This window comes from Chiroxiphia lanceolata, chromosome Z (genome assembly GCF_009829145.1).
Source record: "Chiroxiphia lanceolata isolate bChiLan1 chromosome Z, bChiLan1.pri, whole genome shotgun sequence".
Lineage (NCBI taxonomy): Eukaryota > Metazoa > Chordata > Aves > Passeriformes > Pipridae > Chiroxiphia > Chiroxiphia lanceolata.
This window is the reverse complement of record NC_045671.1, coordinates 67203143-67220524: the sequence shown is the minus strand read 5'-3', so window position 1 is coordinate 67220524 and position 17382 is coordinate 67203143. Positions and strand designations below refer to the sequence as shown.

Here is a 17382-nt window from a genome sequence, read left to right as displayed (position 1 = left end):
CCACAGTACTGATGCCACTAATACCAGCTTCTGAGCCAAAACCTTATCTTTCAGAAAAAGAAAAGACAATTACTCACTGTGACTACCACACACCACTGCAAGTACAAAGCAAGGACTGATCAAATTGCAACTTCAATTTTGTATTTGTGTACTTTTGTTAATTAACAAGATCTGCAAAGTGAACCAGATGAGCAACAACTGAAGTTTAACCTGCTCTCTAAGTCTGGAAGATGACAAAGATTCACAAAGGAGATTCATGAGATCTCTCATTTTCAGGTGGTTTACATACCACTTCTCACAATTACCACTTTTCACACGTAATTCTCCCACTAACAATTCTCTGAAAAGCTTCTTCACATCGTTATTTTATGTTTGCAGAGGTTTTGTTTTTAACTAGAGATCTGGCGATTAAGGAAGATCAAAAACATTATCAACTTTCATTAGCCATTAAATCTGCCAGTAAATCTATCTGCTCTTCTGTCTCATACTTAATTCTCTAATGACTGCACCCTCCTCTCTCTTACTGTACATGACAGTATTCAAATGGACTTTTTTCCTCTCTCTGAGAACAACGAGTCCCTGATACCATGGCTGCAATATCCCCTTGAAGGTAAGAAAGGTAATGTAATGCAATGCTGTGAATTAAGGAATCTGTTGGGCCAGCAGACTCCCTGTGGATAAATATCATAAATTTGGCAACTGAAACCAAAGTAGTTGCCTCAGTGAATGACATTTAGGAACAAGCAGATCAGCAGCAACCTAATCAAGCAGTCGGCAACACTTCAGTAAGGCAGACTAGTAGTTGTGTTCATATTACCACTCCAGTTGCCCCACTGTAACTATACATGTGAACTTATGAGAAAATACTAATCTGCTTCAAGTATTACCTTCAAAAATTTGCTTCGAAATGCAAATGCTACACGTTCATAAACATTTTCACGACTTACAGTTCAATGAACTTCTGCATAAGTAATGACTAGAGTATTTGCTCTAAACAATTACAACTTAAAACGGATGCTATAAGTAAACATCTCAATGCACATTCACTTTAAAAACACAACTCTTGAGAAAACAAGAGGCATCCTTCTGGTCTAAGTAATGAAAAAAACCCCCTCCTTTGTGTTATATAGGAATATCTACTGAAAAATACTGAATGCCGTAACACATATGCTTGCCAACACCAGTGTTGCCAACATCAAACAGTTCTTTTGACTGATTTAAGGGGATTAGAGACACCTGCAGGCTTCATCTGACTGTACGGAAAGGAGGACGTTTAGTTCTTCAGAGACACGCCGAACCTGCGTGCCCTGAGGGCAGCACACAGCGATCGAGTCCTGGAAAACCAGTTCATTTCTGGGTTCCAGTCCTACTTTTCGCCTAAGCAGACAGAGCACCTTTAACAAGACACATAACTGCGTCCCTCCCCTGCTCCTGCCCCCCCTTCCCGGGCCGCCCCACGGGGGCCGCTCGGGCCCCTTCCCCTCCCGCCCCACGAGCACCGGGCGGCGCCGCCGAGGCCCCGCCCCGCGCGAGCCCGCACTGCCCGCCGCCCCTCCGCGCGGCCCCCAATGCCGGTACCTGCGGCCCCCGCCGGCTCGTCCGCGGGCGCCGAGGCCGCCGTGGGGGCTCCCCGGGCTCCCCCGGCCCCGCCGCCGCCGCCGGGGCCGCCCCGGGCCGGGCCCGACCCTGCCCCTGGCGCTTCCGGGAGCGCGCCCCGCGCGCGGGGCTGACGTCACCGCGCGGCACGCGCGGCGCGCCCTTTGTCTGCGCCGAGACGGCCGCGTGGCCAACGCGCCTGCGCGGCGGCGGCGGCCCCGCCCCCCCGCCGGGCCGGGCCGGGAGGCGCTCGTCCCCTTTTAGTTTCGGTTCGACGGAAACACCGCCCTGTCGGCTACAACTGCACGGACTGCCGCCTCCAGGGACGGCGACTCCGCCGCCTCCCTGGGCAGCCCGTTCCAATGTTTAACAGCCCTTTCTGTGAAGAAATTCCTCCCAGTGTCCAACCTAAGCCTCCCCTGGCTCAGCTTAACGCTATGTCCTCTCGTCCCGTCGAGAGAAAAGCCCGGCCCCCGCCTGGCTACGACTCCCTTCAGGAGTGGCCAGAGGAACAGGATCGGCTTCTCCAGCGGTGCTCAGCAAAGGGAGCAAACGGCGGCTGGCAGAACTGGTTTATTTAAGCTATTCCCCTTAAATAAAATATCATCACCCCATTATTTTCCTTTCAAACCTCCCTCCACTCTCTGCCTCAGCCTAACTAAAGTCCCCAAACCTGATCCAGGAAAACAAACCATCTGCTGTAGATATAAAGAATTAATGTCCTAAAGTAGACAATTCACTAGGCATGAAAGTGGTTTAAAATCAGTTTAATTACCTAGGTAGCCTCATCTCCTCGGATGGTAAGATTGACGGAGAGATAGGCAACAGGTTAGCAAAGGCATAGAGTGCTTTTGGAAAACTCCACAAAAGAGTATGGCGTAATAAACACTTGAAGAAAAGCACCAAGATCAGTGTTTACAAAGCCATAGTGTTGTCTACTCTCTTATACGGTTCCGAATCACGGGTCATCTATCGCCACCACCTACGGCTCCCAGAACGCTTCCATCAGCGCTGTCTCCCTACAATTCTAAACATCCACTGGTCAGATTATGTGACCAATACATCTGTTCTAGAACAAGCAGCAGTCACAAGTATTGAGGCCATGTTACTGAGACCGCAGCTGCGATGGGCAGGGCACGTCTCAAGGATGAAGGACCAACCACCGCCTCCCTAAGATCCTGCTCTATGGTGAACTTGCCACTGGCTGCCGCATGAGAGGAGCCCCGAAGAAAAGATACAAGGACTCCCTGAAACAACATCTTAGCCTTGGCCATATTGATCACCAGAACTGGTCTACTCTGGCCTCCAATCGGGAGGCCTGGAGACACAGCATCTATAACGCAGCTGTCTCCTTTGAGAACTCACGCAGGATCACTCTCAAGGAGAAAAGGCAACGCAGAAAGAACCGTTTCTTGCAGATTACACCACCTAAGGAGTCTTTCTGTTGTGCCTTTTGCAATCGGATATGTCTGTCTCGTATTGGCCTCATAAGCCACCAGCGTGCCTGTAACAAATGTGGATAGAGCCTTCCCAAATCTTCGTTCGCGAAGCCTAGTCATGAAGTGACATCCTTGCAGCTGCCAGATGCGAAATGAAAAAGGTATAAAGCTGCTCAGCAAACATATGCAGAATGGACTAAGGGGGTGTGAGGGTGTGTGTGTCTGACAACAGCACACACCATGAGGAATGAATTTGAGCTGTTCTAATTGGACAGGAAAAATACTTTCCAGTTTTGAAGTTGGAGGGAATAAAAGAAATTCCTTCTAATATTCCCATTTTCCTATGTATCGTCCCTCACACATTCACCACAAGAGGTGCATATAGTCTTATACATCACATATAAATAAATGAGATGGGTCCTTTGAATATCTGAGTTTCTGAATCATTTTTGTTCAGCTATGGATGACTCTCATGCCTACGCTGCAACATCCAAAGTGGAAAACAAAGTGGATCATGCTTTTATTGGATCAGAACCTGTGAAATATTTCCTTTCTTGTGAAAACATCTTCTAATGAATTGACAGCCCTCTGTATTGCAGACTGAGGACTTGATGTCCACCAAGACAGGCAAATGAAAGTAATTTCACAGAACAACAGAATTTTTAGCGTTGGAGGGGAACTCTGGAGATCATCCAGTCCAATCCCTCTGCCAACGCAGGGTCACCCCAGAGCAGGTTACACAGCAATGTGTCCAGGTGGGATTTTAATGTCTCCAGAGAGGGAGACTCCACGACTTCCCTGGGCAGCCTGTTCCAGTGCTCTGCCACCCTCAGTGTAAAGAAGTTCTTCCTCATGTTGAGGTGAAACTTCTTTTGTTTTAGTTTATGGCCTTTGCTCCTCGTCCTGTCACTGGGCACCACTGAAAAGTTCAGGAACAAGAAATTAGTAGTAAAGAAATAGAAGATGTACTAAGTATAACTGGGAAATTTAAAGGTTAGAAATAGTAAAATAAATCATGCAACTATGTATTTTGGCCATAAGTACCAAGCAAAAATCAATTCCTTACATGCTATAAGAAAACAAATCTAATAGTGATAGTAATACTATGAAAGTAAAATAAGTGAAAATAAGTAAAAAAGGAGAAAAGCAAAGTAAATATTTGGAAATAATAATTCTCAACCCCTTAGTGGTAGTGAAAAAATTCCACTGGATTGACCCGAGAGTGCTTTGAGTTTTTCATTACTACTAGGTGGTCAATTTGGTCAACTGCATGAGAACCAAGGAATAGATAACTTAATGAGATCTCTGAAAAGAGATGTCACAAGAGTATGTCACAAGAGATATGTCACAAGAGTAGTTAAGAGTTTCTTTTCAAAATGAGAAAGCATCCTTTAATGGAAGCACACCACCGGCGAAACAGCCACCCAAAGGACAAAAACATATTTTTAAAACTAAATAAACTGAGTATGATTGAAAGGCTCTGCAGGAGCAATTAATCTCTCTGTTAAACACTAGTAGGAATGAGCATTAAAGCAAAATAACATACCAAGGAATAACAGTTCCTTCTTATAAGTACCTTTCCCTAAATGCTGTGCTCCATAAAAAAAATTTATTCAGTTTTGTCATTTAATATTTATACTTCTAAGAAAAATCAAAGAAATTACAAGTGTGAAAAACGGTTCCCTCAGCTTATGCACTGAGGCTTAAAAGCTCCCATCTCCAAAGCAACAATTATTTTTAAATAAATCTCAATTGAAATCACTTTGCAACACCAAGTAAAATGTGAAATGTCCTCTGTAGCTAAGCTATATTAGCTTTCTTTGTAAGACAAGAGGAACTGCTTTTGGTGCTATGAAATTAAACAGGTTCTTAGTACTGCCATAATGCTCTCAACAATGACACATCCGTCTTGATTCAGTGAGTCCACACATGAAAAATCTTAGACTTTCGTTTCCTGCTGATGTCACTGAACATGAATTCAAGATTCTCATGTGCCAAGTCAACAAAATCAAGTAATTGGGGTGGAAGCCTGGGAATTGTTTTCATTAAGATTGCAACATTCCTTTAGCATGTGTGGTGTAGAACTTTTCTCATGCTGTTGTCTGGAAAATGAAGACTGGGCTTTTGGAGAAACTACTGTAAAATATATGCAGATTGCCAGATTGCCAGTCAAATACTAAACTTTACATTTCTCCTGAAATGCAAAAGCTGGTTATTTATAGTCAGGCAATTATTTTGCTGAAATATGCCTATTGACTAATCAAAGATATGTCAAAGTATTCTGAAGGTATGCTTTTCATAAAGTTTCTAGAATTAATACAAAAAGGCCCAACACTTAATAATTTGTAGATAAATACATCAATTAAATCCTGCGTTTTATCTTTAAATGATATTCACATAAGTTCACAGAATATTCTGAGTTAGAAGGGGCCCACAAGGATCATCAAGTCCAGCTCTTAAGTGAATGGCCTGTACAGGGATCAAACCCACAACCTTGGCTGTATTAGCACCATGCTTTAACCAGCTGAACTAATCTCAGGGTTATTCCTACCAAAATGAACAGGTGCTATCTCTCAGTAATGGCAGAATAAATCAGCACTCTGATTTTCAAAGTAATTCACAGTGGAAGCTAATAACAGCTTCAAAAACTGACACAAGAAGATAGGCATATGTGAATACAAGCAGTAGAGAATTGCAATTGTACCCAAGTACTGCAACCAGCTGCTTTTAGGAAGCACTACTTATGATGGAGAGTTTTTACAAGAGCATGTAGTGACAGGACAAGGGGGAATGGCTTCAAACTGAAATAGAGTAGCTTTAGATTAGATATTAAGAAGAAATTCTTTACTGTGAGGGTGGTGAGGCACTGGAACAGGTTGCCCAGAGAAGCTGTGGATGCCCCATCTCTGGAAGTGTTCAAGGCCAGGATGGATGGGGTTTGAGCAACCTGCCCTAGTGGAAGGTGTCCCTGCCCATGGCTGGGGGGTTGGAACCAGATGATCTCTGAGGTTCCTTCCAACCCAGGCCATTCTATAATTCCATCATCCAGTTGGTCTGTACCTGCCAATGACATCAAGTGCTAGTGCTCTAACTTCTGTCTTAAAACAAGAGCACAGAGTTCAGTGACACATCTGAGAAGAGTACAGATAGTCTGTTCTGAGGACTGTTTACTGTATTGTCAAATAAGTGATTATTTTAATCAAGGGATCAACTAGAATTTCCTATAAAATGAAAGGCAAACAGCTTCATGTATTCTCACAGAAAAATCAAAACTCTTACCAAATAAAACTGACATCTGCAGAAAAACACGTCTTTGAAATAAACCCAAACCGACATTCTTTCTGCTTTTTATACTAGTTCTATTTCAGTAAACTTTTACAGTTGGGAGTTCTCATTTGGTGCAGAATCAATCCCAGTGATGAAGATTGTTTTCTTCCACCGTTTCTAAATATGCAAAAAAGTAACATTTGATCCAGTTCCTCTATTAATATGGAGGCAGGTTGTGTGCCAAACAACTACTCTTCTGAAATTTATATGGGGTAAGCTGCCACACCCCTTCATACTCCCTCCCCTCAGACCTGTGAAGCACCTAAGCGACTGAATTTCCAATAAGACTTAAACCAGTTTTAATTACCCTGTGTAGAGGGTTTCTGTGGCTGGGTTTTGGTAGCAGGAGGACTACAGGGTGGCGTGTTAGAAGCTGCCAGAAGCTTCCCCTGTCCCGTGGAGCCAATGCCAGCCAGCTCCAGGATGGGCTTCCTGCTGCTGGCCAAGGCCAAGCCAAGGAGGAGTGACAGTAACGCCTCTGTGATAACATATTAAAGAACAGAAGGTTGTTCCGCAGAAAGAATTGCAGCCAGGGAAGAGCAGAGTGAGAAGGTGGGAACAACAAGGTAGACACCAAGGGCAGTGCAGAAGGAGGGGCAGGAGGTGCTCCAGGTGCCGGAGCTGAGGCCCCTGCAGCCCGTGGTGCAGACCAGGGTGGGGCAGAGGTGCCCCTGCAGCCCATGGAGGAGCCCCTGCTGGAGCAGGTGGATATCTGAAGGAGGCAGTGACCCCATGGGAGGCCCAAGAGGGAACAGGGTCCTGCCGGAGACCTGCAGCCCCTGGAGAGGGAAGCCCAGGCTGGAGTAGGTTTTTCCTGGGTAGCACTTGTGGCCCCTGTGGGGGACCCACACTGGTACAGCTCATTGGTGAAGGACTGACCCCATGGAGGAGTGACCCACGGACAGCAGTCTGGGAAGAGCTGCTGCCCGAGGGATGGACTTACATTGGAGAGGTCCATCAAGGACTGTCTCCTGTGGAGGGACCCCACGGGAGCAGGGGAAGGACTCCTCTCCCTGAGCAGTGGCAGAAACAACAACTGACTGTAACCCCCATTCCAACCCCCCTGCACCACTGGGGGGGAGGAGGGAAAACAGGGAAGGAAGGAGGGCTGGTGGGAAGGTGTTTTTAAGATTATTTTATTTCTCACTCTTTTGCTCTCATCCTCTTAGTAATAAATTTAAGTAATATCCTCACTCTGTTTTGTCCGTGATGGTGATCAGTCAGTGACCTTTCCTAGCTGTTACCTCAACCCATGAATCCTTTGCTGTTTTTTTTTCTCTCCTCTGTCCAGTTGCAGAGGGAGAGTGAGAGAACGGCTTTAGTGCATACCTGGCATCCAGCCAGGGTCAACCCACTACACCTTGATATGAAATAAAGCTAAGGAAAGATAATTAGTGTAACACACAGGTGATTGTCCACGTAATAACAGAAAAGCAAGAATAGTTACATTGGTGCAGGAGGATGGTAACAGAGTGCACAAGGCCCAAAAAACAGAGCAGTGAATACTGTTGAAAATAGTTAAGCAATTAACCAAGTGGAAACTTAAAATAACGTTGGCCATGTTCTGGATAGCATGTTTGACCAATATCTGTAGATTGAACCAGTCCCCAAATCTAGGGTGGTACCTAAAAAATAAAATTAAACTAAAAAACCAAACCAAAGCAACAAAAAAACTCTCAGGAAAACACAAACAAACACACACACACACACACAAAAGATCCATGAAACTGGAGGAAAGTAAGAGTGAAAGGGAAAAAAAGAAAAAAGGCAGTACAGCAGTAAAAGAATCTTTCTCTGAAAAGAAATCTAGCTCTAGGATAAGCTGGAACAACTATAACATTAACTTACTCCAGAATTTCCAAACACAATGATTTGTGCACTTAGTTGATGCAGTTTGCCTTTCACTTCCTAAGAAAGATTATTTAGAATTTGACCAATACATGCCCCTTTCCAGGCATGTCAAGCCAAAAAGTTAGTTTTCTATGAAGTGTCATACTTGCACACAATGTAACACACATTACATGTTAAGCTAATCTTAATCAATCTGCATTATTTACAAAAAGTAAAGCTTATGGTAAAACCATCAACAGCAATAGAAACATGAAAGCCAGTCTCATGAGCAGTTCAATGTCAAAACTTTTTCCTTCTGCATGCCACACTTGCATCAGTAGTGTATCATTTAACATTAAACATCCAGCACTCTACTGACCCAAAGCAAGGTAATCTGGGAATGTCTCAAAAAAAGGTTAAGAAAATGCCTACACATGACTAGACAGGTTGCTACTTTAAGGCTGCAACACTGAACAGAAGATTCATATCTGTAAAAGCCTTAATTCCCAAGTCCAAAACAGGAAAATACAGCTACTGTAAAAAAAACCAAAACAACCCTTTGAACACTTAGCTAGGCTCTAACCTCTGAAGCCAGAAACCAGTGCTGTTCTTCATTAACCGAGGGTGTCAATATGGCAAATCACAAATGTTTAGAACAGCAAAGGAATACAACCAATTATAAACATACAATACTAAAGACAAATTTCTCATTAACTGGCTAAAAGATTGTTCAAAGTAAAACATATATCTTGTTACGCTAGAGATAGTTTAAAGAATAACTCTGAAAACCGACTGCTATACCTGCACAATACATCTTTGTGTAGTAAAACCAATGCATAAAAACCCCATAATGCATATGACCTTGTGAATGAAACATTTATGTCTCACCTTGTCACTGTCATCATTACAAATGTGATCTTGATGGATTGAATGGCATTGAAACGATGTACCAATACTACCTAGAAAAGAAACAAGGGGAAAAAATAATTAACATGATGACCCAATTGCTGTGAACACTAAAAATAAATTTAGCAAACTTTCTTTTCTCCCCACACAGAAGACAGATTTACTTGCCAAATAGCTATATCTGATAACTGAATAAGCATCAGAGAGACATTTTACAAGTGTGCCAACAATGTCTTCACATATATTTTTTTTAAAAACATTTAAGCAGAATAAAATTACAGCTATTTCATCAATCTAAAACAAGCAAATGCAGTGAAGTCCACATGCACATATACAAATAAGGAGAAGCTACCAATTCACATTTAGGCAATGTAGTCCTGCCCTACGTCCTGCACTACAGAAAATTTTCAGCACCCTGGGTAACCACAAAGCAGCAGTCTCACACCAGCAATACATTAAGAATAAGAGCGGAAAATTCCAAGGTCAAAATTTTAATCATGTCCAGTTTGCTTGTAGCGGAATTTCTGCCTGTTTAAGGTCTTTCCACAAGTTTCTTTATGCCTAGGAATAAAAGGGACAGTACTCCCCTTCAAAGGCTTACCCCAGTCCTGAGACTTCTCTTCAAGGAGGGAGACAAAACAAAATTTGATTGTACCTAAAGAGAGTGTCAACCAGATTTACAGAACTCTTACACAGTCAGAAATTTTTTAAAGATGCTGTTAATGTGCTCAGAAAGCACAGGAGTGGGCTAACATCTATTGCTGAATTTACACTTTCCTAAAAGGACTCCTCCTGGCATCTACTGAGCAACACGATCATTAAAAAGCAGGGAGAAAAAAACAAATCTAATTTCTATAGCCACCACATTTCATTTTCCTTACAGAAGATCTACCTAAAACTTTTCTCCACAGATTTCTTGTGGTCTTCTTTTTACAAGTTCGAAAATTTATTAGTCTTATTCTGTAACATTTACAAAAATACCACACAGTAAAGTTTGTCAAAAAGCTTTGTAGTCCACATGTTGTTTTGGTCCTGGACAGAACAGATCAATGAAGATAATCATTTAAGCAGGCAGCCAGCCACAAGCCGTTGTTTTTGTTTGTTTGTTTGTTTGTTTTGTTGTTGTTGTTTTTTTTAATTAAAAAAAATTTTTTAAAAATTTTTACAGCATATTGTGATGCAGCAAAACTCTGGCTTCTGAGAATTCGTCTGCCCTTCTGCACTAGCCTGCACTTCTGAGAAGGCAGTGTTACCTTAAAGTCACCAAGAAAGTTTAAGAAATAATGCACTAAGAGGAGGAAGCAGCAATAAACTGAATCATAGAAAAGAAAAATCATCAGCTGTCAGCCTGAGGGCCTGTTCTGATTGTAACACAACCAAGAAGTCACAAAAAACCATGAAACTGATTTAGTTCTTAGGCAAACATGAAAATTGATTTAGTTCTTCTAATGGGGGGGGGGGTGCAGTCATGGAAATCACTTAACCTCAAACTGATAATTTTGGACAAAACATTACTTCCACTCTGCAAAGATACAAACAAGACTTCTGTCATCAAATCACATAAGAAATGTCAATTAGGTTCCCTGGTGAAACTTTTTAGCAATGAAGGTGAGAACACTGACTAAGACATGAGTCCCTGAGCTCACAGTGAGTTAGCTGGCCTCTTCAGACAGAATTTAGGGAGGGGAGCAAGCTGATTTTTGGACAATTATTCTTTTGAAAATAGTTTATTTTCCCCCAAGCACAAAGCTTCTTTCTGACTTGCCATTTCAGAAAAAAATGTTATTTTGCCATAGAGATCATTGTGTTGGCTTGAACAGCAGCAGAGGACAATTTACTGTGCTCTGTGATTTTTGTAGGAAGAGAAGGCAAAGAAGAAATCACTGTACAGTTTAAGTTTCAAGGTGAAAAGAGAAAAAAGGACCAGTTGTAAGCTGTTCAAAATATGCAACGTCCCCCTCCCACTTGATTCAGACATGCAAAATACAAGTGTTTCACTACAAACACTCCACATCCTTTCTTGAAATTGGAATGAATTCCAGCTCAAAGGCAATCTAAAAACCCCAAGAGAACACAGTATTAAGGATAAGGCTTGATGGCTTTCTGCCCATTACCCCAGAGGCAGAACTGAAGTAAAATACAACCTCTTGACTTGGTCTAAAATAAGAAGATAGGTGAAAAATAATGGAAATAGTTATGTCCTGCCAAATTATAACAAACACATAAAAACTGCACCTATGCTTGTGGACAATGAAACAAACTTCCGGAGGTACTGCAGTGCCTACATCTAACCCCAATATGATCTAAAACTTGTTCCCTGACAAATTAAGACTCATAAATGTGGACCTTGCATTACAGGCTACATTATATGCTTTACAGATAGGCTCTTCAAGAACAGCGATCACATACACAATCTCAGCGATAAGCTGACTTTGTTCTAGCTACAATGGATACCAGCAGCAGCAACACAGCTCCAATAGCAGAGTTTCCAGTTAGCAAACGTAACACAGGACACCGGGGCAGCTCATCAGGTTTCATGATGCCACAGCTTTAATTTTTAACAATATCCACCTTACCAAGAAAAAAGCTAGCTTGGGTTTTATCTACATGCGTCAGTCATACTCAGCTGTTCTACAGACAAACAAAGGCAGTTAGCAGAGGATATGGCAGTGCTTTCTTTTTATTTTATTTTTTTTTTCCTTAAAAGGATCTTTCATGGTCTTCACACCATATTTGTTTCATTTTCAGTCAATTAATACCCTACAGTACAATAGCAAGATGTAAGACATGAACCCTTAACTGTGAAAAGTAAAGGCTTTACAGACATCCTGGCCGCTTTGCACCAGTGAGCTGGCTCACCAACAACCTCACTAAAAGCAGCCTTCAGAAAAGGGTTTATTTCAAAGACAGCATTGATAATGCAGTCCCTTGAATGGGGCCAACAGAGGTAACAGATCTGAGGACACTGACACAGAGGACTACCAACTAAAGGCTCTGCTTCACAACAATGCAATCTATAATACTGAGTTACACAGCCAGGAAAACCTGTAGGATTTTCCTGATTTTTTTTATATTTTATTTTTTATATACACATACACACACACACATATATATAATATATAAAATATTAAAATAATATAATGAAACATATTTATTATATATAATATATAAATATATATATTAAAAGTAGTTTTTAATACTTGAGTTATTATGTTTTTAAAGCATTTTCTTTCTGATAGATTGCACTGAGACAAACCTGAAGAAAGGTTAATCACCCTTCACCCACCTGCAAGGAAGATGAGAGCCAGAATCTCAAAAGATGGCCTCAGCAGCTTTCCATGAACATCATCAAAGAGTTTTCAAATATTGTTTAACATGTTAACAATGCTAGAGGACTGAAAGGAACTATAAGTCAATTTACACTGCCTTGTCTGCAGGGAGTAGATAGAAACTCAGTTAAACTACCTTCACATCCCCAAATTTCCAGGGAATTTCAGACCAGTTCAAGACTAATTGCACCTCAGAGTGAGCAGATCCTAGGGCTACTACAGTCAAAGTTTTAATTCTGGCTGAAGCACTATCTCTGCTACAAAGAGAAGGTAGGGAAAGTGCTGTAAAGACTCCTACATAAGTGACAGAATGTGGCACATGGGCCAGTGCCCACAGCACCTTCCCAAACACACTTCCTTGCTGCTCTGTTCAGGAGATGCAACTGTGAGGTCTAATGCCCGTCATTTTCTCAAGCAACATCCCAGCTTGAACTCTCTCTCTCCTGCAATCCAAAGTAGTCGCCATGCTGTGTGAGTAGCGGGGCACTTGGTAACAGTCAGCTTGTTTTCTCAGGCTCCCAGCGTCTAATACCAAGGTGACAAAACTGTGGCCTCAATTTATGCTGAGACGCAGCAAAAAGACAACAGGCATCCATGAAACATCGGATCAGCCTCCCCTTCATCATTACCAGTATCAGGACAGGGTAGAGAGTAACACCCTTCAACTGATGGACACGTAACGTGCTTGTATACATATATATGTATGTGTGCATGTGTGTATTTATATATGTAACACACAGAGTCCCAAAGGCTTAAGGAGAAACTTGTTTGACTTTTACCCCTTTAAACACAAATACTTTTGCCCTTTCTTTTTCAAATCAAAGTGAGATACCCAGGTCAACAGGATGACTTGAACTCTGGGAAAAACATCAGTTCTTTTGTAAAAAGCGAGAAAGAAGGAGTGCTGCACTCCCCAGCTACAGGAAAGGGGTTGTTTTTCTTCTAAACCCATACATTAAACTGAACAGCGAAAAAAAAATCTTCAGATTCTTTTTCAGATTTCATGGGTTCTACCTAACTTGTACATTGTAATAAAAAGAGAATATTTATCAGGTTTGAATGGCTTGCTTCATGCTTGCCAATATTAAACCACCCAAACACACACAATGCTAGTCCAAGGGAAAAAGAGGTGTGAGTTCAAACCTTTTAATTCAGTCGTTTCAGAGCTACTGGAAGTATCTCATTGCTTAAATGAATTACACTTGATTAGTACATTCACTAACAGCCCTCTCCAGCACCAGTCTGATTAGGAAAATATTCGTGTATGACACCTGTACTATTAAACCTACTTCATCTAGAGTGATGCTGTGTTTTCCAAAATAGCAAAGGCATGGAAACAAAGTCTGAACTGGATCAAGTTTAGACTCTTAATCAACTGTCATCTTTAAAAAAAATCAGTGAATTGAGTGGAGTATATGTATCTTCTGGTGAGATAAAGCTATGGATGGCTAGTGTGCTTGAAATGACACAAGGAAGAGATGTTAAATTTTCCGTGATCTAGGAGGGTCAACTTGCAAAAAAATCATGCAAACCACTCATGCAGATTTCTATCATGTGCTAGTCAACAATGCTCCTCTATCTGTGACACATTATTTAGATTTTCCTTCTGCAAATTAACTATATTATAACACTTAACGATTTTTTTTCCAATGTATGCAAATCTGACCACAGAGAAGAAACATGTTACATCATGCCTGGGGGGTTGCAGCTACAGTAAGATACATACAACGCATACTGCCTCTTTTCTTCCACTCTTTTTTTTTTTTTTAAGAACTCTGACAAATTGAAATTCCACTGGTTTCTGAGAGATTTGCATTGACTTTAATTTCTGTTGTGGAAAGAATTTATTACACACTAGGAAGAGCTAATATTTTTCAGTTGTGTGGGATGGCACACCACTGATAACTTTTAAGCAACTCCTGAGCATGGAGTACACCTATCTAAGATGCTGTGATAAAACTCTGGAAGACATTCTAGCCAGGAAGAGGCCTTAAGTTACTACAGAAAAAAAAAAAAAAAGTAAAATGCCTCCTGAACTTCTCTCCTTCCTTTCCTCCTGCTTCCCCTACTTGTCAAGAAATCCATGCTCTTGTCAAACTGCAAACAACATGGGTTTGCTGGTGTCTCCTCACTTGTGGTATCCCCTCCCACCCCTTCGCCCCAGTCAGCCTCACTGGTAAACCTTTTCCCCACCTCAATGCTCAGCTGAGGAATGCTGTCCTCAATTCCACACAACCCAGTGAAAACTTCTAGCTTGTAAGCATCAGAAACCACAATAAACAGTCTGCAAGAAAAGCTTTTCCTTTTTCTGCAGCTATCAGAGAAATACACAACTTGATTAATAACTAGAAAAAAATGGGATGAAAATCACACAACTGAGAGTTCACACTTCTGACTAAATGACACCTCTCAGACATTTTAGGAGAAAAGGAGAGGAACCTAAAGGACAGACTTTGTATTTTAAAACCTTGAAGTCTGATATATTTTAACGATGACAGAGTTTTAAAAAGGAATGCACAAAGTTTCTTTAATACAGCAAAAAATCTGAATATTGAGGCATGCCTCAGCTTCAAAAGGAGAGCTCATCTATAAAGCAGTACTGAAGAAAGATCTTTTTACTGGAGGTTTTTGCTGAGTCTCTACAAATCTGTGTAAATACTTCTACTTCAGGGAACATCTAATTTAAATGTACAAATTTCAAAATGGCCCTCACAGTACCAGTCTGAATACACATCATATGAATATACATCTACATACTCTTTACCTATGTGTTGAAAATTTTATGTTATTTAAAAGGAGACAGTAACTAGAATTGTTAGGATGCAAGATGAACTTTTTCTGAACTATAAGGCTATGTTCTGTAAGTTAAAGATGGATTATAAACGTGGAGTTAACAATCTGAACATTAATAATACTTAGCACAGACAAACCTAGCAACTTAAATATTACTTAAAAATAAATAGCTAGAATAGACCACACAGCAACCACCTGGTAATGAACAGTAAACTGATGAAGAGCAAGACGACCCCAGACCCTAATGTTGCTGTTGGTCCAGACTGTAATGTGAGGGATGGGGAATCTGGATTGCAAGTGTGTAACTGCCCAGGGATTTCTTTGTTCAAGGTCCCTCTTTTTGAGGTACCTGGATCGAGCCACCAGATATCACAACTGATCTGTGTCAATGAACCTAACTAATAGAGATAAGAGCCTAGTGTCAAAAGCTTCTTTAACACTGTGCTTGCAAATAAACTTATAATAACGGCCCCCTCACCTCACAGAGGAAATTACTGTGGCCTAGCCGTTGCCTTCTTCCTTCTGCATTAACTTTACAGCTCCATGTTTCCTAGTGAAGAACAGGAACAACCACACTTCAGATTGGACTTGAATCCTTCCTGTGATGGAACATCTACAACTTCTCCACAACATCCACATGATGGCAACCATCTCCAGAGTTTCTCCGCCCTAACTGTTAAAACTTTCTTCTTTATATCCTCTTTATACTCCTAAGTCTACCCTCTTCCCATTTAAAACTATGGGGGCCCCAGAGCTGGACACAGTACTACAGGTGAGGTCTCAGTAGAGCAGAGTAGAAGGGGCCAGAATCACCTCCTCCTGGCCACGCTTCTTTTTAGAGAGCTGAGGACATGGCTGTGAACTGTAAATACACACTTCTGGCTCATCTGAATTTTCATCCACCAGTACACTAAAGTCCTTCTTTGCAGGGCTGCTTTCAACCAATTCATTTGCCAGTCTACACTGAAATTGAGGATGACACTGACCCAGGGGCAGGACCTTGCACTTGGCCTCGTTGAATCTCATGAAGTTTACATGGGTCCATTCAATAACATCCCTTCCATCAAGCCTATCAACTACACCATTAAGCATGGTGTCATCATTAAGATATCAAAATATACTGGTCCCAGTACAGACCCCTAAGGGACACCATTCATTACTGGTTTTCAGATGGACACTGAACCAATGACTGTAACTGTCTGGACATGGCCACCCAGCCAATGCCTTATCCATTAAAAAGTGCACTCATCAAATCCTTCTCTCCAATTCAGCAACAAGAACGCTGTGTGGGACTGTGTCAAAGGCTTTACAGAAGTCCAGGGAGGTATCTGTAGCTCTTCCCTTGTCCACTGATGCAGTCACTCCGTCACAAAAGACCACCAAAACGGTGATCAGTCAGGCATGAATTGCCCTTGGTGAAGCCACGTTGGCTGTCTCTAATCACTTCCATGTCTTCTCTATGATTTGACATAGCTATCAGGAGGATCTGTTTTATGATCTTACCAGGCACAGAGGTGAGGCTGGCTGGTCAGTAATTCCCAGGGTCCTCCTTTTAACCCTTTTCAAAATGGTATTTCCAAAAGAAAGCCAAAAGTGCCTGTGGGATTACTGATTAAAGACACATGAATCTGAACCATCTCAACTACTCTACAGAAATAACAACTAACACATATTCCAACTTCTGTGTGGGGAAGGGAACAATTTTCCAAAAACTGTCTTATTCCCACAACCAGTTCATGCTTCTTAAGGGGTGATCAGCCTATACATTCTGCAGATAATTTCCGTGCTGCTGCAGACAACATGTATGGATTCAGAAGAGATTACTCCCATTGGACCTGCCAGTTAGGTACTTGAACCAGGTCAACACAATCATCAGTTCCTCCAGTCTCAGCAGTCATTCTTAGATCTTTTGTCATAACAGAATCCTTCAGGGGTGATTTTCTGAAGAACTGACTTAAATTGCAGCTTGAAACATACTCCCTCTGCTGCTCAAGCACAAAAACATGCTTCCTCTTAACTGCTGTATTACATGACTCTTACAAGACCTACCTACAAAGAATACTTGAGACACAAAGGTTGATGCTTTTAAGATAAGCAATGTCTTATTTTCCATTCTAATCTCCTCTGCATTACAGCTAAGATTTGCTGTTCCTACACTGGAG

At 41.6% G+C, this 17382-nt stretch overlaps 1 protein-coding gene across 4 annotated transcripts in view; it reads right to left on the bottom strand.

The window, feature by feature from the left end:
- The window catches only part of RNF38 (ring finger protein 38), a 108491-nt gene that overhangs the window by 44445 nt on the left and 46664 nt on the right, over positions 1–17382 (bottom strand). For 2 of the 4 annotated variants that reach the window (XM_032675392.1, XM_032675393.1), the window contains one exon: positions 9081–9151. In XM_032675392.1, the coding sequence (XP_032531283.1) occupies positions 9081–9151 (71 nt within the window). Of the gene's footprint in view, positions 1–1394; positions 1419–1578; positions 1631–9080; positions 9152–17382 lie in introns of those variants that run through there. The other 2 variants (XM_032675394.1, XM_032675395.1) reach the window with 2 other exon arrangements.